Here is a 25808-nt window from a genome sequence, read left to right as displayed (position 1 = left end):
ATTATAAAATGGTCCAATGGAGAAAAAAAAAAGGGAAAGGGCTAAGTAAAATATATCCATACACACTGTGCATTAAATATTACTAGGTTAAGACAGTAAGGTGGAAAAAAGGAATAGAGGGGTACAGTAAATTTTCTCCAAACAATTCTATTACATTTGACAGAACTGTCCATGACTTGTATTGTTTTTAACCATGTTAAGGAAAAAAACTAAAAGAATTATTACCAGAATTTGCATCAATTTCTTGGAGAAGCTAACAATAAAACATTAAATAGATTTCTATATATAATACTTGTATATTTATTTGAAGAATCTTTGGTAACAATTGTGTTTCTTCCACATTATAGGACTTTTTAAACAAACGTCAAAAGTAATTTAATAATCAGTATATGAAAGATAAATTATGATACTATTCTTTCAGTCTTCCTATAAAAACATCCTTGAACCTGACTAGTAATCTGCACTACTTATGCACTTAAACACAGCATCTGTTTTAACTTGTGAACATACAAAATGAGAGACTAATACCAGAAAGAAATTAGACAATAATAAGAATCAATGACAAAACATAACAATGACAACTGTTCTTAAGTAATTTATTTTTAAATTATAAGATTTACAATGCCTTGATTACGTAAAATATCATAATGGAAATTAAACCAAATCAACAAACCAAAAGAGAAAGGAGATTTCCTTGAATATCAATACTTAAACCATCTTTATAAGTATCTGATGTCCCAACCGCATCTTATGTAGAAAGTATACTAACTTCAAACGTTTCATTTGCAGGTTTAATTTCTCATTTTCAACATTTATGAACTGTAATGTAATTTATTTCAAATCCTATTATACCTATTATTTATACTGCAATAGCAGCAAAATCTCACGTGTGCAATCAAATGTGGAACTGGGGCACAGCTTTTAGCTTTCAGCCACAGACAGAAATTATACACTGCATTCAGTACAGTAACATTATATTAACCGGAGCATAGAGTTTAGTATACTTATTGCAGGGTTGGTATTTCTCTCCCTCTGAACTGAACCAGCTGAGCTTCTGAGCAGACATTACTGCTGTGGATAGTAAGACTGCTGTGGGGGCTGAGGGAAGGGGTATGAAGGCTGCTGGGGTCCTGGGTATGGAGCCTGTCCAGGGCTCTGGTGATACACTGGTGGATATGGCATATTATACTGGCCGTATGCGTAAGGATTATAGCCCATGGGCATGGGCATTTGGCAATACCTGATGGGGAGAGGAAACAAAAAAAAAATGGGTTGGTAAATAAAACACTAGAAAATGAAACACACAATAATTATTCTAAGCCCACTTTTTTTTCATTTTCTTTTTTTAAAAAAGCCATTTTTCTCTATTATTTTTTTTCCTGTATATTAGAGAACAACAGAAATAAAAAGGAATTGTTTCAAGGTACATGTTAAAGAAAAGCATTCTTGGGCTGGAGTGGTGGCTCAGTGGTAGAGTGCTTGCCTGGCACGTGTGAGGCCCTGGGTTTAATCCTCAGCACCGCATGCATGCACATACATACATACATACATACATGAAAATAAAGGATCCATTGACAACTAAAAAATATTTTAAAAAAATAAAAGCGGGGCTGGGGTTGTGGCTCAGCAGTTGAGTGCTTGCCTAGCATGTGTGGGGAACTGGGTTCAAACCTCAGCACCACATAAAAATAAACAAAATAAAGGTATTTGTAAAAAAGGTAAAATAAAATAAAATTTTAAAAAAAAGAAAAGCATTTTTATCCTATTATTAAATAAAAGAATATCAAATATTTAATACTATTCAGAAAATAATACCATTAAAGGAAATAAGATCAAATATTCAACTATTATAAAAGGAATAAAAACAGAGTCCTTTCATTTTGATGTGGCAAAACTAATACTCTAAACACATTTCTGGAGGATGGAGATGTAGCTCAGCAGTAGAAGCACTTGCCTAGAACACACAAGGTCCTGGGATCAGTCCCCAGTACCAGGAAAATATACATTCTTGTTCAGCAAGAATCAATATTTACTATAATGGACAAATATTTACTGTTTATCGTTTTTATAGTTTGAAGAGAGTGCACTTATTAAATAGAATTTAGACCATATTTTTTAAAAAGTAGTCAAGTGTCTGGATTTTTAAGATTAAGAAATTACCATAAGACAGCAGCAATGTAGCTCAGTGGTAGAGAGCTTGCCTGGCATGTACTGGGTTCCATCCCCAACCCTCCCCCCATCAAAAAAAAAAAGAAAGAAAAGAAACTGCCACAAAGAAGACTAACTTTAAGTAAGCACATTCTTAACTATGTAAATTTCTACCTAATAGTTTATTAAATTCCAAAATTTCAAAATACAGATATAACAAGGCCTCATCAGTCTTGCTCAGAAAAGGCACCTAAATAAAGGCAGCCAATTCAACACATACTGAATTTGACACAGAAGAGATATGTTTAATGAAACATGCAAAAAAAAATAAAGTATGAATTTTTAAAACCTAGAAAATTACTGAAAACTACTCAAATAAGTATCTGTGATGTTATTTTAATTTTTGGATAAGCTGCCTATTGTAGCTCATTCATTCGTGACACCTCCATTTAGGAAGGTTAACCAGAGGTAGAAACAACATTAGCCACTTCAGTGTGATACATGATGCTACAGTCTTACCCAGGATATCCAGGATAGGTGGGGTAGGGTGGTCCCTGGGCCTGTGGAGGGGGAGCTGAGCCAGGGACTGGTGATGGAGTTGGGGCAGCAGTCCCAGTTCCCACTGGAGCTGGAGCTGTAGCAGAAGGAGTTCGATTTACTGGAAGCACAGGAGGTGGAGGCCGGGCTGGTGGCTGGGGCTTAGAAGGCTATAAGAAAAAATAAGCACCTACTACAAAACGTTTCTTGTTTTTCTTAAACTGCTATTAATTAAAATAAATGAGAGCAAATGACAAATTCTAGCATCCAACCAAATATATGTCTAACTTCCACTCCTGACTTATTGACTCTAGAAATGTACCATAGGAGAAGAATAACTGTCCAATTTATGAAAACTCCACAGCCACTGCTCTTTTCTTGATAACTAATATTTCATCATTTACTATTCCCAACAATGTTTAGACATTTGAGGTAGAAAAAAAGCAGCACAAGTATGGTTTGTTACTGTAAACTCCTTTCACTCCCCAAACTCTTTTTAGAAAAATTTGAAACATTGAAAACTTTAAAAAACAAAAGTATTTCAAAACAATCATATATCTACTAATGAAATTCAGTAGCTATTACCGTATCTGCTTCATCTATAACTGCATCCAAATATTTACCTACATAACTGCAGAACCATTTGAATATAAATTGCAAACTTCATGATACCAGCCCTACAAATTTCGGCACTCAGTCCTAATAACGGTATTTTCCTACATAATCACAATTGCATTTTCACCCTAAAAATATTAACAATTATTCCCCTATATCAACAAATATCCACTCTAGATTCAAGTGAGAAGTTGGCTAAAATGTGCAATAATTACTCTGATGTCACTATTCACCACAGAAAAGCTCTTATAGCTGTTTTTAGGAACCAAAATCATTCAAGGTCCATGAACTGCATCTGATTACAATGAATCTTTCAGCTCTTTAATCTAGAATATACCCTCCCCTTTTTTTCTATTTAGAAAAGACCCACTTAGTAGAATAATAAAATACTTCCAATTGTCCATTTTTTCTAAGTGGCACATTTTAGCTTCTTATTTAATCACTGTATTTGCTGTCAACACAAATTTAGTTCTAAAGACTTGATTAGACTTAGCTTACTCACAAGTGATGCCATGCTCTACACACTACAAAATATCAGAAGTTTAATCACCTGACACAGGTAGTGACCACTAGAATCCCTCCAAAGCAAAGTGTGTTTTATCATTTAGAGCAAACAGGTTGTCACTAATGTAAACCTTCTACTTTAAGAATATACTTGGCTTACTAACCGGCATGGTTCTTGGAGCTGGAGTTGGAGGAGCTGGTGCATGTCCTCCTGCTGGAGAGGACTGATACGCAGGTGTAGGAATTGAAGGAGCACTAGGTTCTCTAGCAATGCTTTGTTGCAAGTCCCTTATTAAAGACAAGAGTATTATAATTTAACACAAAGAAGAAATTTTTAAAACCCACAAATAAAGTACCATGTGTTTTCTCATTTTTCTTTTCTTCATATATGAAACAGAAAATGGTACCCAAACAGAGATGATATTTTAGAATATATGACATTTCTATTCTTGACTAGAACATAAATCTTTCTTTCTACTTCCTATTATTTAATAAAATTAAGTTAAATCATATTCTATTTCTGAAGACTAGGAAAAAAGGTAAACTTTTTAAGAAATCACACAGTCATGGCTCAGTAAAGAATGTATTAAACCAGGCAAGCAGTATTCAGGAAATGAAAACTCCTACCATAATCTATCCAAAAGTTATCAAAAACCACAATCAGGGGCTGGGGCAGAGCACTTGCCTAGCATATGTGAGGCACTAGGTGCGACCCTCAGCAACACATAAAAATAAACAAATAAAGGTATTCTTGTCCATCTACAACTAGAAAAAAATTTTGGAGGGAAAAAAACCCACAACCATTCAGAGCTACCTCATGAATATTTTAATCAGTGTATAATATCAATGTTTATAAAGAAAATAAAACAACAGGTGTGAAAGCTAATGATGAAAATTTATAGATGAACAATTTCTAAAGATATTCAAAGAAATTTGACACTGGGATATTTTTATATTAAAAGACAACTCATGGGCTGGGGATATGGCTCAAGCGATTACGCGTTTGCCTGGCATGCGTGGGGCGCTGGGTTCGATCCTCAGCACCACATTAAAAAAAATAAATAAAGATGTTGTGTCCACCGAAAACTAAAAAATAAATATTAAAAAATTCTCTCTCTCTCTCTCTCTCAAAAAAAAAATGACAACTCATATCCTGGCACTAAAGTGAACTCAGAAAAGATAAATTGTTGAAAAGACCATTTAAATATTATAAGAGCCAGGTGCAGTGGCGCAAACCTGTAATCCCAGAGACCCAGGAGATTTATACAGGAGGAATGAAAGTTTGAGGCTAACCTCCTCAACAATTTAACAAGGCCCTAAACAATTTAGTGAGACCCTGTCTCAAAAGAAAGGGGGTTGAGGGTAGTCAGCTGAGGATATATCCCAGTGGGTAAAGCACCCCAGTACCTCCCCAAAAAAAGAAAAATTAGAAGAGAATTTCAAAATCTCCTCCTGAAATCTACCCGAAAAAACTCATTAAAACAATACCTAAAGTAAAAAGTACTCAAGTAATACATGGTATCAATCAACCTCTCCCAGCACTGATTAACATACACAAACAAGCAAATACATGTCCCAAAATGTTTGCAACAATACCTGCTGCCCGGATATAACAATTAACAGCCACCCTTCATATCTGTCACCCACACTTTCACCCTCAGAAAGAGCCCCATTTGGAAGATAAATTTGACACTGCAAACACAAAGAAAACTAATATACATTCCTTAAAAAAAAAAAAAAACTACCTGACATAAGTAAACAGTTGCTTGGAAGATAAAGTAAAATTTTTCATCAATATTAAAATTGTGAGGGGCTGGGGATGTGGCTCAAGCGGTAGCGTGCTCGCCTGGCATGCGTGCGGCCCGGGTTCGAGCCTCAGCACCACATACAAACAAAGATGTTGTGTCCGCCAAGAACTAAAATAAATAAATAAATATTAAAAAAAAAAAAAAGAACTCTCTGTCTCTCTCTCACTCTCTCTTTAAAAAAAAATAAATAAATATTAAAATTGTGAAAGGGGCCTGGGGTTATGGCTCAGTGGTAGAGCACTTGCCCAGCATGTATGAGACCCTGGGTTCAATCCTCAGCACCACATATAAAAGATAAAATAAAGGTATTATGTCCATCTACAACTAACGAAAATTTAAAAAATAAAATTGTGAAAGGTTGGATGATTTTGAAATATCTAAGAAATATGTGTATATTTTGTAATATAAAATATAAAGCCCTAACACAAGACCTTTCTTTTCCTTTGATAAACACCAGAGATGATTGTAGCAAACAATAATACAGCAAATGAGCCCAACCACTTACTAATGATGTAAATCAAAGCTAATAAATCATAAGATCAATAATAAAAAAGTAAAAATAAAATGATACCAGAATTTTTATTCCTGACATTAGTATTTAGACCCTTAATGAAAACAAAATATTCTTTTTGTAAAACATTCTTTTTTTTTTTGTAAAACATTCTTTTTGTACTCTTTAAATTTCTAATAAAAGATTTCAATGAAAAGACATATTAAAAAAATCAAATATCCAGCTAATAGAAATATAAAAAGGACATATTAGTCATCAGGGAAATTAAAACGACAATGCATTAACTCCACACACCCATCAGAATAGCTAATGGCAAAATATTTATCTTCTAAACCACTATTTACTTGCATTAAGTAGTGTTTTGTTGAGGTTTTGTTTTTTGTTTAAGGACTATATATTAGTTTTGTTTGAACAAGAACTCTTATATATTGCTAACAGAAATATAAATTAGAAAAATCACTTTGGAAAACTGGCAACATCAACTAAAGCTGAACATACACATACTCTATGACTCAGCAATTCAACTCCTAGATATGCATCCAACAGCACTGAATACACATGCTCACCAAAAGCCCATACCATCCAATATAGCAACTGTCTGGTACATGTGGCTATTAAACATTTGAAATGTGGCTAGCCTGACTGAAAATGTCCTTAAGCTGAACTATATACTGCTTTTCTAAGACTTAGTGTGGGGAAAAAAAATAAAACATTCATAATTTTTACATTGATGATATATTTAAATTATAAATTGGATATACTCAGTTAAATACATTTTTGAAATTAATTTTACTTATTTCTTTAAACTTTGTTACTGTGGCTACTAGGAAATTTTACAATTGCATATGTCACTGCATGATAAGTATTTTACCCTACAAAAATGTACCTTTATTTTATTTATCTTTTTTTGAGGGTGCTACAGATTGAACCCAGAGCTTTGCACATACTAGGTAAACACTATACCACTGAGCTACATCCCCGCACTTTAAAAAAAAAAAAAAGACAGGGTCTTGCTAAACTGCCCCAGTGGCCTTCAGCTTGCAATCCTAAGTATCTGGGATTACAGGTATATGACACTGCATCTGGCTCTGAACTAGCTTTAATTAATTAACTAGTCCCAGACATTTGTTTCATAGTAAATCAGCTGTGTTCTACTATGCTCGGGCCAACACTATTATAATAGTTCAAAACTAGAAAACTACTCAAATACTGGTAACAATAGAATAATTTATAGTATATTCACACGAGATATATATATATACATGGATATAAGGGTAAAATAATCTACAAATACACACAACTGATGAATCTCACAAATACAATGTTGAGTAAAAGCCAATCACAAAGGAGAACATATGATTCTATTTACATAATGTATAGAAAGAAGAAAAAGTAATCCATGCTCTCCTAAGCAATACAGGTTATCCTGGAGAAACAGGATAACAATGGAGTAAATGCCTGAGTGATCGATTTTTGGGGTGCTGAGAATTTCCTATGTTATGAATGTAATCGCTGGCTACCTGGGTAATATCAATTTGTAAAATGTACCTTACATGTACCTTTTCGGTGTACATTTTATTCAATAAAAAAAAACTTTTAACGAATTTAGGTCTTGGGTATCAACAATGATTATTTTAACAAAATAAGTCCTCAGATTTTTAAAAAGCTTATGTTATTATATGATCTACTTTTATATCATTCATTCGTCTTTCAATCACTGAGCCGAAAACACTTGAAAAGTTTATGACCACCTCAGAACTAATTTTGTTTATAGTACAAATACAGAAATACATGTGCATATAATAACAAATCTAGTTTTCAAACCAGATATTTGAAATAAGAAATACTTGAAAATAGCCAGGCACAATATACACTGTAATCTCAACTCAGAAGACTGATCACAAAGTTCAAGGACAGCCTCTATAATTCAGCAAGATCCCAAACAACGTAGTAAGACCTAGTCTAAAAATAAAAAATAAAAAGGGCTGAGGATGTAGCATGATGGTAAAGCATCCCAGAGTTCAATCTAAAGTATCAAAAAAAGAAAGAAATATTTGAAAATATTTCTTCCAAAGAATACCCAAAGCTTCCTTGTGCATAAACAGACCAATTTAAATACTTATTTCTTTTTTAAAAAAATATAGTTGTAGATGAACATGGTGACTTTATTTATTTATTTTTATGTGGTGCTGAGAATTGAACCCAGTGCCTTGCATGTGCTAGACAAGCTCTCTACCACTGAGCTACAACTCCGGCCCTTAAATATTTTTATTTTCTCCCTTCTTACACAAAAAGCATACTCTGTACTCTTATCCTGTATATTACTTCTTCCTACCTATTTATCTCAGAGATCTTCCCATATCAGTAAATTGAAGATATCCCCCTTTTTAAAATTATTTGCATAGTATTTTGCTGTAGAGATCATAGTTTTATTTATTTCACCAACCCTAGACACTTGATTAATTTCTATTCCTTTACTTTCTGTAAGCAATGCAGAAATAAGCTCATAAATATATCATTTCTAGTACATATAGCCTCAGAAGCTTCAAAACCAGAAAAGCAAGATTAAAGGATTGTTTGAATCTATAATTCTGACCTTTACAATTAAATTACCCTATACAAAGATTGCACTATTCTGTACTCTCACAGCAATATATGAGATCTATTTCAACAAAGCACATTATCAAACTCAGATTTTTGCCAAGAAAAAATGTTACTCCAGAGTAATTTTAACTTTTATTTTATATTGGATAAATATTTAATTATAAAAGTAAAATACATTCCCAGGTTTGCAAAATTTATGTTCACATCCTTTTCCTACTTTCCTGTTTTTTTTTCTTCTCATTAATTTAGGAGTTCTTTATAAATAAGGCAAATTTGTTTACCGACTATGAATAAGTTTCAAATACTGTTTTCCCCCAGAGTTATATCTTGTCTTTGCTATCAAAGTTGCAGGATAGTTGTTTTAATCCATATCTTTGTTCAAAATTTTCATATATCCTGTGACAATTTTTTGGTGAATATTCTTCATCTATTAAGTTATGTTCAATTTTGTTCATTTTTTTTTCTTTTTACCTTTGTATTAATGCTGGGTCAACTCTATTTGATTATTCAGCACAAAATAAGTCCTAATACCCACTTTCTCAGTAGTCTCCTTCAGAAGGGTATTTTGCTGTTATTTTCTGAGCTGTTCACCTGTCTTTTCCATGTTCTATACTTCCTGTCCTACATTAAGAAACCTATTTGTCACTTCAAGATAAACTTTCTATTCATTGGCACTTCCTAAAATCTGCCATACTGAATTGTTTTATTGTCACTTCTATGACCTTACTATACATTCCTACATTTAGTTTCTGATGGTTTTCATCCTTTCATCCCAGATTTTGCAGCCATTGGCTTGGTGCTTTCTAAGGAGAAAAGAAGGGTCCTATTTCACACTACCAAGTTCACCCTAAATGTTTTTATAATATTTTTAAGACAAAATATTTTAAATAAATTTGATGCACAAAACAAACTTACTTTAAGAGTTCATCTCTTTCTGTCTTCCGTGCAAACACTATGTCACTGCATTTGTTCTGGAACCTGACCAGGATTTCAGTCAACTCATTGTAAAACTATAAGTAAACAAGAAAACAAGTAATAAACAATAACAATTTTTTAATCTACGGAGTAGCACCATCTAAAGCTAATTTGCCAATGATGGTACAAACTGAAGAACTGAATCCTCTGTACAAGACATATTCACAGCACTTATTAAGCCCAACAACCTAATCTTAAATATAACCTAAAACTTCATTAAAAAATAAAAACAGTAAAATCATTTTTAAAGAACACCATCATAAAAATTTAAATAGCAATAAGTTAAATTTCATGATTATGAACATGTTCCCAATTCCTAGAGAAAATTCTACTACTACATAATGATGACACTACAACTAGTTAAGAGGAAGGATTAAATGTATACATTCACAAGAGAAATGTAGGGATCATTTCAGATAATCTTCAAAGAATTTCTGAAGGCTCTCTGCTAAGTTTTCTCTGCTTATCTATTTGAACAAAGTATTTAAGTCAAACTAAGATGGCATTTTACTATCCTCTGTTTGGAAGGCAATGTAGTATTTTCCCTCTCTATTCAGAGGATTTTACATTATACCTTCTGTATCTCATCAAGACCACTTTATTATGTGATCTTTATGGAGTTGAGTATCAAAGGTTCTTATGCATATGAGAAATAAGTTATTGGGGGCAAAAAATAAAAAAAAATTTAAAAAGGCACTTTCTCAAACTTAAGATATAAGGCAAAGAAGTACTTAAAATATATTCAGTAAGCCAAGCACAGTGGCATGCCTGTAATCTCAGCAAATCGGGAGGCTGAGTCAGGAGGATTACGAGTTTGAGACCAACCTCAGCAACTAAATAAGGCCCTAAGGACTTAGCAAGATCCTGTCTCAAAACAAAATATTAAAACAGCAATGGGGATATGGTTCAGTGGTTAAGTACCCCTAGGTTCAATCCCTGGCACCAAAAAAACATACACACACACACACACACACACACGTGAACCATATTACATATTTTAGCACATTGATGCTCGTTTGTTTGTGTGTTTGTGTGTGTGTGTGTGTGTGTGTATTTTTTTTTTAAGTGAGCACTCTGATGGTCAGGCAGATCACAACTCTACCCTCACCAAATCACCATCACAAAATATAAAAGCCTTGTCTCCATTTCACACCATAGACCAGACTTCATTATTCTGTTCCCTCATAATTCACTCAAAATGCTTAACATCCTAACCCTTAAAAAGATATTTTGACATCTCTCTACTAACTCCTGCTACCCAGAATGATTATATCACTTTTTCTGCCAGGTAAAATATACAATCCATTCTTCCAAATTCCAATGAAGGCATCAAAGCTAAAAAATTCAAAGCAAAGAAATTTGGTCTAGCTATAAATACCAATTAACTTCCCAAACTATACTTTCATATCTATACTTGTTAGCTATTGTTTCTTTTGTATTATTTCATACCTTTGTGCCTTCCTTCAAATTAGCTACAAGTTCAACAAAGTTGTCATATGCAGTAGCTAAATTCTTCAAAACCTCTTCTCTTAAGTTAGCTTCATTGTTAGATTGTTTCATTTTTGAAAATTCCTGGTGTGAGACCTTGTTAAAAGAAAGATACATGTAATTTATAATTGCTTACAAAATTAATGTACTTTATAATATGTTTAGATACCTTTTTCAGCCATAAAAACCAGATATGATAATATATGCTTGCAGAATTACTTAAAATACCTAATAATATTTGTTTTTGAGATAGTAAAATGCTTTAAATCTTTTCTTGGGTAAAAATACCACAAATCCAAAGGATGTCAAAACATAACCAAAAATGATTATAGATTTCTATTAATACATATCACAAAAAAATTATTAAGATGAAACTTTTAACTTTTCAGATTATATATAAATATTCAAAAGTGAAAAACATAGTTTAATGCTGCATATTAACTACTAAAAGAGCAAATATTCAAATCTTACTAAATAGTGCAAACTACTTATTTATAAATAAAAATTCTGACTAACTTCTAACATTTAGTTTGGGATTATTTACAAAGCCTGACTAATGTCTGTATGTATTAGCCATATAATTGCAGGAATCAATAATTCCAACTAATTTTTAATTTTTCTCACATCTTTTAAAAATTTGGAAAAACCCAAAATATCTGATGCATCACAGCATTTCTAAATAGCATGTACCATCTTAGTAACAGAAGAACTACTTTGTTTCATAGCTTTTTAAAATCATTGTGCCACATTAAATTTTACAAAATATAGATATAGTACATTGCACTCTGCAATTTATTTCCAATTTCTTTTTCCTAAATGAATACAGGTATTGTGCATGGGTATCCTGTCTGTAACATATATCTTATTAAATATACAAATTTTACCTGAATATTTTTTAGAAGTCCCTCCTGTTTCTTTAGGGATTCCTGAACCTTAGTTGTAAGACCTCCATAGATTCGATCCAGTTCAGTAACAGAAAGAGCTTCTTCATTTATCACACCGTCTTGAGCCAGAGCTGTCAAAAACTTGCTTGTCATATCAAAATTCACTGACTTTAGGTCATTCTCAAGACTTTCTCTTTCCTTCTTTACTTCATCAAGATTTGTCAATAAGGATTTTAAGTCGTTTACAACCTAAATGATTAAAAAAAAAAAAAAGACACCTTCATTTAATTGCCAAAGAAAGAAAAAAGCAGCAGACAATGTCAGGAAGGAAACACTATACAAAGGTTAATTCATGGTCATCGAAAGATGATTTCTCAGAGAGTAAAGTATATATAAATTGAGCATCAAGTTTATTTAGATGTAATCATATACTTTCAGTTGCCTCCAGTTACAAAAACAGGGATAACAACAGTAGCAACCACTACAATGTACTCCACACCTACTATGTGCCAGACACTATTAAATGTTTCACAAATATAATGTAACACATTTCTTATAATAGCCTATAGGGTATATATTTATTACCTCTATTCCGAAGGTAAAGAAATTGAAGCTCAGAAAAATCATTAGGATCAAGAGATAACATACTGAATCTTAAAGGAAACACCCCCACCAGCCACTAAAATGCAGAAAGCACAATTGTAAATCTTGAGGAACATGCCCTTGTAAAATGAAGGAAACACAAGCACAGGGAAATTGTGTAGCTCCACCATGGCTCCACCTCTGATCCAGCCTGATTCAGCCCATCTATAAATATTGGACCCCTAGCCCAAACCTCTAGCCCGCATTCTCCCTTCAATGTGTATCTTCCTTCCTAAATAAACCTTTGTCTGACTCAAGCTGAAATTCCTTTCTGTCACATATACCAAGAACCCTGCTGGTCCTGAGCTGAGTACCCTCTCTCCTCCAGGAACTCCTTGGACCTTTCTCCAGACACAGTTCTTTTCCCATGAAAGGACTTTATGTGAAATTTGAGACCTAACTATGCCTAACTCCAAAACCAATCCTCCCTTCTGTGAGAGTACTGGAGACTGAACCCAGTGCCACACATGAACTAAGCAAATGCTCTACCACTGAGCTACATCCCAGCCTTTTTTTTTTCCCCACCCCACTTCCTTTTTGATAGGATCTCATTAATTGCCCAGGCTGGCCTCCAGCTTGCATTCCTCGTGCCTCAGCTCCCAAGTATTGCTGCATGCCACACATCAGGAGCAAAACCCATCTCTTAACCACTCTATTCTACAGAGCCTCCCTGTAATGGCTTTGAGATAAGGTAAGATCTGACTTCATTAAGTAAAATACTCTATTTTTGTCTACAGTGAGAGAGAGAAATATATAGACAGACATGAAGACAGAAACAGAGATATGAAAAAAGTATGTAAGGTGGATAAAGAGGTTGAGGCTGGGAAACAGCACACAACCAAGGAGACTATGTACCATATATTTATTTTATATGAGGAGGGGAAAGATGGTTACATATATGTCTTTCTATTATTAAGATTTTTACCTCTTCTATTCAATCCAAGCAACCTCTAACTTGCATCCATATAATTCACTGTATTAACTGTGTTCTAATACCACTTTCAAGCTTCCCCTTTTTCTCATATCTTGCTCTTTGCTAGGACTCCAAGGAAGATCACCAACCACAAGCCCTCTATTCTGCTCATCTCAAGAATGCTCGCAGAAAGAAAAATAAGGAAAAGAAAAGGAAAATGCCCATGAACTCTATTTCCACCCTTTTCTTCTCACTAGCAACAATCCAACTCTAATGTATCTCTCCAACTGCCTATTACTGAGAATTCCTGTCCTCCTCTTCCTTCCACAGTCCCAGCTAACTCCCTGACACTAATATCCAGAGTAACATTCCTTTGTAAAGGACAAAGACCTGAGGAAAAGTCCAAGTCTTCTTCTAAATGCAGATGAACTTCTTTTGGGCCTCTGTTTACCACCCATATCTCCTAAGTATCCTAATCTTAATTTTAAAAGTATTTAAGAAGAAAAAATAAGTTCAATTCTCAACACCATAAGGGAAGAGAGGGGAGCAAAGAGGAGGCCAGGGGAAGAGAGGATGGCTGCAAAAGCATATATATAGTGTACTCATTTTGAGTGACAGAAAAGGGAAATTGGGATATAAATATACACACACGTGTGTGTATGCATATATATGTATTTTTTGCAAAAAGAAAATCAACAAGGACAAATCAGAAATTAATAAATATGGTTACTTCTAGGGAATATATGAGAATGAAGTAGAAGGAATTAATAGAAATGAGATTCCTTTGCACGCACCTTGGAATCAACATTTTTACATATTCAAAATACAAAATTAAACCAAAACAATACAGAAACAAATGAACCTATCAAAATGAAATGTAGTTACATATAAAAAAAATATTTCAACTACAACTATACTCCCTTAGTGGATATAATGGACTTAGTTATTAGTATGTAACCCAGGAGAGCTTGCTTCCTAGAAAACTCCCTTTTTGCATTTACAAAATAGGAATAGTACCTAGTACCTATTCCAGGACCACTGTGAAGACCAAGATAACCCATATAAAGTGTTCAACATAATTTCTAACATAGGGTAAGTGTTTAACCATATTAATATAATTTTTAATTTATTAATTGAGTTTTATTATTTAATTCTATACATGTTGGGAACATATGGACTAAAGGGGCTTAGACATATAAGCATTCAGATATGGATAAAAGATTTTTGTTATGGGGCTGGGGTTGTGGCTCAGCAGTAGAGCACTCGCCTGACACGTGCAAGACCCTGGGTTCGATCCTCAGCACCACATAAAAATAAATAAGTGAAATAAAGGTATTTTGTCCATCTACAACTAAAAAGTAAAAAAAGTTTTGTATTCCCTGTCACTTTTATTTATTTATGGTTTTTAATTTGACTTAGTTTCTCCTGTGGTTGACTATTCCTTTAGTGAGATCCTCCCTTTGCTGGTTTTCACTCTTCTTTTCACTTCATCCTCATGGAATATTTTGTTGAGAATGATCTGACAGGCTTTCTAGTTGTTTACTCTTTTAATTTTTGTTTATCATGGAAGGTTTTAATTTCATCCTCAAATCTGAAACTTAATTTTGCTGGATATAAAATTCTTAGTTGAAATCCATTTTCTTTCAGAGCTTGAAATATATTATTCCAAGACCTTCTAGCTTTGAGGGTCTGGGTTGAGAAATCAGTTGAGATCTGAATTGGTTTCCCCTTATACATAATTTGATTTTTTTTTTTTCCTCTCACGGCCTTAAAGATTTTATCTTTATTCTCTGTGTTAGTCATTCTCATTATAATGTGTCTTGGTGTGGGTCTCCTGTAATTTTGTACATTTGGAACATTACTATCTTTAAACAGATGGTATGCTTTTTTTAATATTTTAATATTTTTTTTAGTTGTCAATGGACCTTTACTTTATGTTTATATGCGGTGCAGAGAATTGAAGCCAATGCCTCACATATGCTAGGCAGGGGCTCTACTACTGAGCCACCATCCCAGTCCCAGATGGTATACTCTTAGAATTATGGAAACTAAGATTCTCTCATCAAAAGATGGTCCAAAGTTGCTGTGGTAACACCCGAAAGTTAGCTAATCACAATAAGTAGTATGAGAAGATAAAATGGTTCAGGCAGATACAACTTCCTCTTCAGTGAGGAACTAACTATACACAGGACAACAGAAATGAGGGACTAGAACCCCTAGGGATTTAAGAACCACAAGTTCTCCTACCAGCTCTAGTTACAAAGAAAAGCTAACCTCCCAACTTACACCATTTTCTTACCAGAGCAGAAAGGAACAAACCAGTATTATTAAATAAGTTCTGTGCTATTTCAAAATGCTATGATTTAACGTCTCTAAAAGAAATGCCATTTTAAACAACTAATCTATAAATAAATTTTTTGGACAGCTACACAAAGATAGCAAGAGACCCCTTATAATTAACATATTAATATACAGATCCTCTTTTTCTTTTTAATAATCATTTATTTACACTAGTTTAAATATATTTCAAGTTGTATGACTTCTGGCCTAATTTTAAGAGTGAATGATGTAGAAAATGAATAAAACTACTTTCACAAATAAATGACCATGATAACAAGAAAACTGCCACCTAAATTTTCTTATAAACTCAAATTTGAGACTTAAAATGCTACCAAATCAAAGTATATAAATAATTGGAAACCTATGGTATCTATTTCTGTGTTTTATAAACACTTTCAATTAGTTTTTAACTTCAATTAAATGTATCACTTATATACTTTCTGAACGATTATGTGTTGAGTACTGTTCTAGATGCTACCAATAGTCCTGCTGGGGATGTAGCTCAGTGGTAGGATACCTGCCTAGCAGGAGTATGTCCCTGGCTTGATTTCCAGCACTGCAAAATAATAAACAAATGGAGGGGAAGGATTTAAAACAAATACACAACAATAGAGTAATGTGGTAGACAGTTACAAAGATGGGGACGATAAGCCATCTGAGATTAATGAAAAAGAGGTAGTCATAAAAAGGGAAGCTCCCCAACCCCACACCAAGAAAATATAAATATAAACATCTTGAGGCAAGAACAAACTTGACAGGGACAAAGGAAAGAAAAAAGGGCCAACTGTGTCTGAAGCACAGAAAGACACAAAAGGCAGAGTGGAGGGAGATAAGGTCAAACAGAACAGCAGGAATAAGATCACCTAGGGTGTCAATACTTCTGTTTCCAATCAGGGGCTGGAAAACTTTTTTGGGAAAGGGCCAAACAAAATATTTTTAGTTTAGCAGGTCACATTCAATGTTGCAGCTATTCAATTCTTGCATTTGTACATATGAACACAGCCATAGGTGATATGCAAATTAAGGAGCCTTGGCTACATTCCAACAAAAACTAATCTATGAATACTAAAGTCTGAATTTCATATAATGCCCACATCATGAAACATTTTTCTTTTAATCTTTTTCAACCATTTAAAAATGTAAAAACAAAACCAAGAGGCCTTCTTTATCTGGCCCTCTTTCTAGTTTGTTGTACAAAACTCTTTATGGCATTTAACAGTACCAAATACAATTAGGGACATAAGAAATGCTCTCAATGAAATGTTCAACTTTACCTTTAGACCTCTCCATTTTATTCTCAGAAAAGGCAAACATGAGAATATCTCTACAATAACAGAAACGCAGAAACCTGATTCAGTTTCCTGACACTAAAGCTAACAAAGAGGTGAAGACACCCCTTTATTAGAGACCACATGCTCAGATAGTTGCTGGCATGTAGTAGGCCTTCCACGAATGTCTAGTGAACCAAATGAATGGATTCCAGTCATTCTGAACACTTGTCTATAAGTTTTCTGATATGAAAAAAATCAAGATTAAAACCCATGTCTACAGATTCTCTATTCATCTACAAGATGCCTTTGTGTGATTTAGGAAAACAAAAATCCTCTCAGGGAAGGTGCACAGCTTTGGACAGTGCTCTTCATGCAATACCTCTCATGAAATGAAGGTTTTTTTAAATGTATCCCTCCATTACTCCTGGCCAATATTCTTATACAGGGGGGTAAAATAAAAGATGCCCTTTACTCTGGCCAGGTTCAACTCCATAGTAGGGCCAAGGCTGTACATAGACAGTTTCAGACTCCAGTGGATAGGAGACCCACAATCACAAGCAGTGGTCCAAAGTATTTAATGTAAGAACATTTAAATATAAACTACCAATAATCTGCACTTTTTTCAGAGTATCTCAATATTTAAAACTAGATGCCCAAAGAGATTTAAGATAAATAGTAGGCTTCTTCATAGTAAGATAATAAAATAGCCTCACCAACAAGCTTCGATTTCTTAATAAAACACTTATGCTGTATCACTTCAGGAAAATCTAGCTTCAATAAAATAATTTCATACTGATTATAAAGTTTTCTCCCCTGTGAAATACCACTAAAAATTAACAAAAGCATCCATTTTCATAATTTAATAATATATAAACAAATCAGTGCACACTAATTCTGATTTTGCTCAGCACAAATCATTTTTGCTTTTCTATTAAAAGTAGGAAAATCAAAGGACGAAAGCTGGATATATTCTGGGTCATATATGAGACACCAAAAAGAACAAGGAAGGGATACTTACAGATCTTTTTCTAAAATACAAAAGGTTATCAGAATTTATTGCTATTCCCTGGGTCCACAGTCTCTTTGGGGGGTTTTTTGTTATTCACAAATTAATCTTCTAGACATTTCCTTTTTTTCTCCCCCAGGTCAACCAAGGATCTAATTCCCTGTCTATCAGGTTTCCCCCTTACATTCAGGTTCCTTGAATACGTAGCTTTCTCTTCTCTTAAGGAAGCTACCCAGCACCTGTGGCTGATTTTTACCATACCTCTAGAAGCTACTCAGAACATACCCAATAACTCAGTCCTTCCAAGATCCTATATAAGTCCACTTTTCCTGCTTATTCACCCAGTTGTCATAATATGCCAAATTCTTAAGAAGCCTGCAAGAGGGGTGTTTCCAAATTGCTGAAAATGAAATCCTTGTAGAATACTTTCTATATTGTTCCTGTTGTACTTTTAAACTTCTACTCTTTGTAAAGTTATCTTTTTTACACTGAACAATTTTCTACATTGAACCATAAATTGAGAGTAAAGGTTTTGTATGTTTTGTCCATTAATTTTTCAAAGTACCTATTATCACAGTACTTTACAGAATAAGTCTTGTTCGAATAAGTATATGAAATTATTCTATATAAAGACCATTTTGATAACTTCTAAAATCTACTACCCAGGAAACTCATCTTTTTATAGAAGTTTTGAGCAGTATTTCTTGCCCTTTGGCTTATTTTCCTATGTACTTTGGAGCCTCTATCTGATCCTAGTATATTACCCTATCTCATCGTGACCAGCCATTAAATTACATCTGCACTTTTTCCTCTTTTTATGACTTTTCAACTCAGATACTCTACTATTGATTTTCTCCTTCCTATTATCATTAGAAATACAATGATAATGTTATCCACTTATTAACATGCACACAGAGCTAATCCCAGTGGAATATGATATAAAACAATATAAAATCATGCAAAAAACAAAGAATTGTTGGTCAGAAAAGTATCTAATCAAACTCAGTTGTTTTGGTTTTTTTTTTTTTTATTTTGTTTTCATTTCAGGCATGTTTCTATATTTCCAAGTCTCTCCCTTTTATAAAACCTGAAATAAATAGTGTGACCATATGTAGTACCTAGAATTTAGTACCTAGATTATAAAAGGCATTTGATAAATGAAAAATATTACAGGAAATTAATATTAGAACAATAAACTGTCACACAATGTGTACATGGGTATAACTTTAAATATAATGACCCCAACTAACTCCTCTCTGTGTGTGTGTGTCTCTCTCTCTTTTTTTTTTTTTTTTTTTTTTTTTTTTGTGGTGCTGGGAATCAAATCCAGGGCCTTATGCATGCTAAGCAAGTACTGTGCCACTGAGCTATAGCTCAAATTTCTGCATTTTTAAAACTATGACAATAAGACATTATCAGTTCATTGTAGCTCAAACACAGTTTTCTTAAGCAGATGACCACCCACAACAAAATGCACCCTCTCACCTCACTGCCCTGCATGGTCTTGGCTGGGTTAGCAGAGGGGATGGCAGCATTCAGCTCAGGCTCCGGCTTACACAGAAGAGCAATGACGTCACGATGAGACTGATAACGTTCTTTCACTTGCCCATCTGCTTGCACAGCTTTATCTAAAACTGTCCTGAAGTTGGTTCCCTCTGGGAAGCAGGGGGGAAAGTTTCCAGAGCTCAGTAATGATTGTAACAGCAATGTTTATGAGGTGGCTGTACTTTTAGTTCTGGTCTTCAACTTTACTTATGCTCCTTTATGACCCCAATTTACTAGATAATAAAAACTCAATTCCTATCAATCTTTGCATTTTTGTCTTTGGAAAACTGACAAAATCATTTGTAAAATCAAGGGCACAGCTACATTTTAAAATATATTTGGTGATCAGTGTCTGCCAAATATAACTCAAGAACATACAAAGAAATCAACAAAAACAAATCACTCCAAATATTTGTATAACTTATTCAACTAGTATTCTCTCAAAGAAACAACCTGACTAGAAAGAATAACACGTTTTTAGAAAAATTTCAATAGTATATAAATCCCTTTTGCAGAGAGAAATAAAACAAGTCTTGTTGAGCGGATGAAGACATCCACTCAACAAGCACAAAATCTTAATAATCAAAGTCTTATAAAGTATAATTTTTACTTCAAAGTAACTCTTAAAACTCATTTTTTCAGCACCCAGGATTCACTACCAAGAGAAAAAAAAAATCATCATACATATAATATGAGTTCACACCATTTTAAAAGATACAGAGTTTGGAGAGTTGATAGATCATTTTAATTTTCACTTTATACCTTCTTAAGAATCTGAACTTAGGCTGGGGTTGTAGCTCAGTGGTACTGCGCTTGCCTACCATGTGTGAGGCACTGAATTTGATCCTCAGCAACACATATAAGTAAAATAAAGGTATTGTGTCCATATACAACTATAAAAAAAGAAAAAAAGAATCCAACCTTTTAACAGTGGGCATGAATTACATTTGTTACTTTTTACCTTTATCCTAAACTGAGGGGGGAAAAAATCTGGTTTTACAAACTGTCAGTAAAAATGAGCTTACAACTGAGTCTAACTTAAGCAAAAAGGTGGGTCCAAATTCAGAGTTTGAGAAAAGGTCATTTATACCCATTTTTACCTGCTCTTAAAGGCTTATAGAGTTCATTAGATGGTGTCCTTTGCCAGCGTTCCTTGAATTTTGCTCTTAAATCATTATCAGTTGCTTCTTCTTCATCCAAAAATCTTAATGACTTAAAAAAGGGGGAAAAAAATCAAGATATTATTTTCAGCATAAAAATTTTAAAGCAACTTTAAAATAATCACCCCCACTGTAAATGAGTTTAGTGAGATTGAAATACTCCTATACTTCTGATTAGAAATAAACTAGTTTTTGTTGTTGCAGAAATCCAAGGTATATGTTTAACAAAAAGTAACAAAAATTTAAGATTGTTAGCCGTTTTTTCATTAAAATAAAAATGAAGAAAAAACAAGAGATTACTTATATCCAAATACAAGACTACTTTAAAGAAAGTTTTACGATTAAAATAAAGAAACAGAAGCCATAATAAAAACCTTTCAATTTCAGAAGCCATAAATAAAGCAAAGGGGAAAAGTGATTAATTACATGAAAATAAATGACTTAGACTTCCATCCCAGTACAAGAGACTGAACACTGTGTTTTTAACATATTTTTTAAAGTGTTCTTTTAATGTTTAGCTGAAAAGAAACACAAGGAAGTGCTAATTTATCAATGGACACAAATGCTAAAGTCAGTAGTATCTCACTATCCCTGATGGCGTAGGGCAGAGAACAACAAACTTTTCTGTCACACATCAGAAAGCAAATATTTTGGACTACATAAGTTACATACAATTTGTCACTTATTCTTGTTTTACAATCCTCTAAAAAACAGCAAAAATCATCCTCCAAAACAAAATCAAAATAAACCAAACAAAAATGGGCCAAAAATCGAAAGTGACCCACCATCTATGCTTTCCCTGATATGTAGTTCTTCACGACATAAAATAGGCACTGAACACAAAAGGAAGAAACACGAATAGGTGGAGTCAACAAAAGTGAGAGGTCAGATAAAAGGCACTCTCCTCCATCAAATCAGGACACTTCTAAACTCTCAGGAAATTAATTTCTAAAAAGCAAAACAGTCCAACAGAAGGAAACCTGACTGACCAGATTCTGGCTCTAAATAGAAAAGTGATATCACCTGAGAGTCTTAATCAAAAGCCTGCCCATCGGACTAGAAATCACACATCTTAATAGGAACTTCTGATTAGAACATTAGCCACAGAAAGAAGGGGGGAAAAAAACAAGTTTAAAGAGGAATCAGGTATATCAGTTATATCTCTGCAGCTTTTAGGTACCCATTAATGTCCTAATTTTATTATGTTTTTCATCTCTAGAAATTCTATTTGGCTCTTTTTCAGTGTTTTGCTTTTTTTTACAGCAAAATTAAACACAAATCCTATCTAAAAGAATTCACTTTAAACCCAGACCTCAAAGAATTCCCACCAGTTACAGCATATGTGAATTCACAAATAAAAATCATTCAACACTAAATGTAATGTAGTATTTTGTACTGAATCATGGAACAGAACATCAGTGAAAAAACAGCAAAATCTAAGTAGTAATATTATGCCAATGCTTAATTTCTTAGTTGTAACAAATGTACCATGACTACGTAAGATTTTAACGTGGGAGGAACTGGGTGAAGAATACATAGGAACTCTGCACTAAATCTGTTAACTTTTCTGTAAGTCTAACACTATCACAAAATAAGTAGTTTTTAAAATTATAAAATATAGACAAAAAGAAATTGAATGAGAAAACACTCCCTATTTTTTAAAAAAAAAAAATAACAAATCAGAGTCAAACTCATAAAGATTGGAGATACTAGCATAATAAAATGAAAGAACATAAAATATACTTAATATATTTTAAGAAATTAGAAATAAAGATATAGGAGAAAGAGACTAGGAAACACTGAAAAAGAGCCAAACAGAATTTCTAGAGATGAAAAACATAATAAAATTAGGACATTAATGGGTACCTAAAAAATGCATTCTCTTCAGTTATATCTCTGCAGCAACTGGAAGATTCTTAGACCAAAACAATTGTGAATGAAAGAAGCACAATGAAGCAGAGTACACAAAGTGAGAGGTTAAGAGACATGGAAAATTAAGTGAAAAGATTCAACATACAAACAGAGATCCAGAAAGTGAGAGAATAGGGGAAAAGCAATAGTCAAGGAAGTGAAAACTAAAACTAAACATTTTCCAGGATAGATAAAAGATATAACTCCTTCAATTCAGCGCATCCAATGAAATAGCAAGCAACTTAAAGGAAACTCAGACACATTATAATAAATTTCAAAAAAAAGAAATAACAGTGTGTAACTTCAATTCCACTTTCCAAAAAAAAAAAAGGAATGAGCAACAATAAAACCAAAAAAAAAAAAAAAAGCAGGAGAATGGAATGGGAAAAGAGGCTAGAGCAAAGAAAACCACAGAACTCTAAGTTTAGAGACAAATATAAAATACAAACTATAGTAGAATGATTCTGAATATATGGATATAAGCAGTTAATACAAATAGACTTAACCCTCCAGGTAGAGACAAAGATTTTCAAACTAAATTAGAAAGAAAAATACTGCTATGTGCTATTTACAAAACACATAACTATAGGTTGAGCATTCCTAATCCAAAAATCCAAAATTTGAAATGCTCCAAAATTCAAAACTTTTGAGCACCAACATAATACCAGAAATGGAAAATTCCATAGCTGATTTCATGTGACAGGTCAAAATAAAAATACAGTCACACTAAAAATATTGTGTTGAATTGCCTTCAGGATGTGTACACATTACATATTAAACAGATGAATTTCAGATTTAGATTTTGGTCCACTCCCCTAAGGTAAGAATGAACTCATTCAACCAGGATTCCCCTTGAGAGTTAGGAGCAAGCCTTGGCACCACAGTAAATTCTGGGGCCAAGATGATGAGTATTATCCTGTGAAACCTTCCAGGCCTCATTTCTGTTGAACACCAAGAGATCAAGTTTTTATTCGAAAAGTAAATCTTTTAAAACATACCTCATCTAAAATTTCTCTATTTCTTTGTAGTAGTTCAGGTAGTTCTTTGATCAACTGATCAACAGTCTGGATACCACCCTGTTCAATTACTGATGTGGACTTAGTTAATATAGATTGAGGTACAGTATCTCCAGACACATCTTCAATTGCTGCTGGAAGATTAAGGGAAGCTAACACGCTGAAAAAAATGAAATATTATGTCATGTTTACGTCTAAACCACTTTTAAAATCTTAATTGCCTATATCCAAATCAATGGCAATAAAGTTAGCATCTAAAAAATGCAGATAACCCCAACTAACAGAAAAATAAAGCAAAGATAAAGGAAAAGACAATTTTTTTAAGACAAAATCATTACAAAATTAAGTTATTTAAGTTCATAGTTCACAAGTATTAGCCAAGAAGAAAAATTATGACAGCATTAAAATATACTAGATATCTTTGGCCTGTAGTTCAAACTTAACTTCTCTTAGTCTAAGTAATTAAAAGTCAAAAAATCCTTCTTTTTCAGTAGCACATGCATATAATCCCAGCAACTCAGAAAGCTGAGGCAGGAGAATTTCAAGTTCAAGACCAGCTTCAGCAATTTAGAGGCCCTAAGCAACTGAGCAAGAAACCCTGTCTCAAAATGAAAAATTTTTAAAAAGGGTTAGGGATGTGGCTCATTAGTTAAGCACCCCTGGGTACAATCCCTGGTACCCCTACCAAAAAAAATTTTTTTTTCTTTAAAAAAAGCAGTCTTTTATGACACTTTTGATGATAACACTGTCACTAACCAGAAATAATAATAGCTAAATTTGATATTATTTAAGCAAAATATCAATAGAACAATAGGAAAGCTAAGTATTAATTACAATATTAATTAATTCACCTGTTCTCAGCTTTGTGGTGCAATAACAATTTTTCACTTACTTCCTTTACATGATAGGGATGGGGGACTTACCCCTTCCTACTATTCACAAAGACAATAAAGCAAATAACATGATATAATGTAATAAACTGCTCAGAAAACAAGTTCTGTATAAACTCAGGGTGCCTCTTAATCATATGAAAGAGGAAATTATTGTTGCCTTCTTGCTAGATAAAGAAAAATGATGTCAAATTCTATGCATTCATCAAAATGATAAATCAAGACTAGGTCAAGTCTAGGATAATATGCTCTCAATCACATATATCTACCAAAGGCCTTGTCTCCAAACTATATAAAGAACTCTTTAAAGATAATTAAGAAGGAAAAACTAAATTTAAAAAAGGAGCCAAATGACTGGTGTGGAGTTCAGTAGAAGAGCACTTAAGCTAGATGCACAAGGCCTAGGTTCCATCTCCAGCACCATAAAAATAAAAAGGAATCTGATGTTTCAACTGACCACTTCATAAAAGATATATAAATAGCTACTGAACACATGAAAAGTTGCTTAACATCATTGGTAATTAGAGAATGCAAATTAAACTCCAATGAGATATGGCTACATATACACTAGAATGGCTAATATTAAAAAGTTAAGTGTTGGTGAGGATGCAGAGCAACTACATTTTTCACAATAGTGCAGGTAGAATGTAAAATGAAAAACCCACTTTGGAAAAAAATCTGGCAATCTCATATAAAGTTAAACAAATTCAAACTATAAAACTCCAACTCAAGGGGCTGGGGCTGAAACTCAGTGGTAGAGCACTTGAATTTTAATTGTGAGGCACTGGGTTTGATCCTCAGCATCACATAAAAATAAATAAATAAAGATTGTATCCATCTACAACTAAAAAAATTTTAAAATTCCAACCCAAATGTCACTTCTAGGGCTAGGGATGTAGGACAGTGGTAGAGCACTTTCCTAGCATGTACAAGACCCTGAGTTCAATCCCCAGCACTGGAAAGAAGGCAGGAAGGAGGGAGAGTCTACTACTTAGTATTTACCAAAGAAAACTAAAACATGTCCACACAAAGATTTGTGT

General features: G+C 33.4%; 1 protein-coding gene across 2 annotated transcripts in view; it reads right to left on the bottom strand.

Annotated features, from left to right (window-relative positions):
* Positions 1 to 582: 582 nt before the first annotated feature.
* Pdcd6ip (programmed cell death 6 interacting protein) overlaps positions 583 to 25808 on the bottom strand; it is a 71432-nt gene continuing 46206 nt past the window's right edge. For both annotated transcript variants that reach the window (XM_076843350.1, XM_076843357.1), the window contains exons 10-18: positions 23861 to 24038; positions 20892 to 21003; positions 19732 to 19901; positions 12075 to 12323; positions 11152 to 11286; positions 9643 to 9737; positions 3969 to 4092; positions 2668 to 2855; positions 583 to 1240 (exon numbers count right to left, since the gene is read on the bottom strand). In XM_076843350.1, the coding sequence (XP_076699465.1) occupies positions 1066 to 1240; positions 2668 to 2855; positions 3969 to 4092; positions 9643 to 9737; positions 11152 to 11286; positions 12075 to 12323; positions 19732 to 19901; positions 20892 to 21003; positions 23861 to 24038 (1426 nt within the window). In that variant the 3' untranslated portion in view covers positions 583 to 1065. The remainder of the gene's footprint in view (positions 1241 to 2667; positions 2856 to 3968; positions 4093 to 9642; positions 9738 to 11151; positions 11287 to 12074; positions 12324 to 19731; positions 19902 to 20891; positions 21004 to 23860; positions 24039 to 25808) is intronic.

This window comes from Callospermophilus lateralis, chromosome 1 (genome assembly GCF_048772815.1).
Source record: "Callospermophilus lateralis isolate mCalLat2 chromosome 1, mCalLat2.hap1, whole genome shotgun sequence".
Lineage (NCBI taxonomy): Eukaryota > Metazoa > Chordata > Mammalia > Rodentia > Sciuridae > Callospermophilus > Callospermophilus lateralis.
The sequence above is the reverse complement of the archived record's forward strand: the minus strand, read 5'-3'. Positions and strand labels throughout refer to the sequence as shown.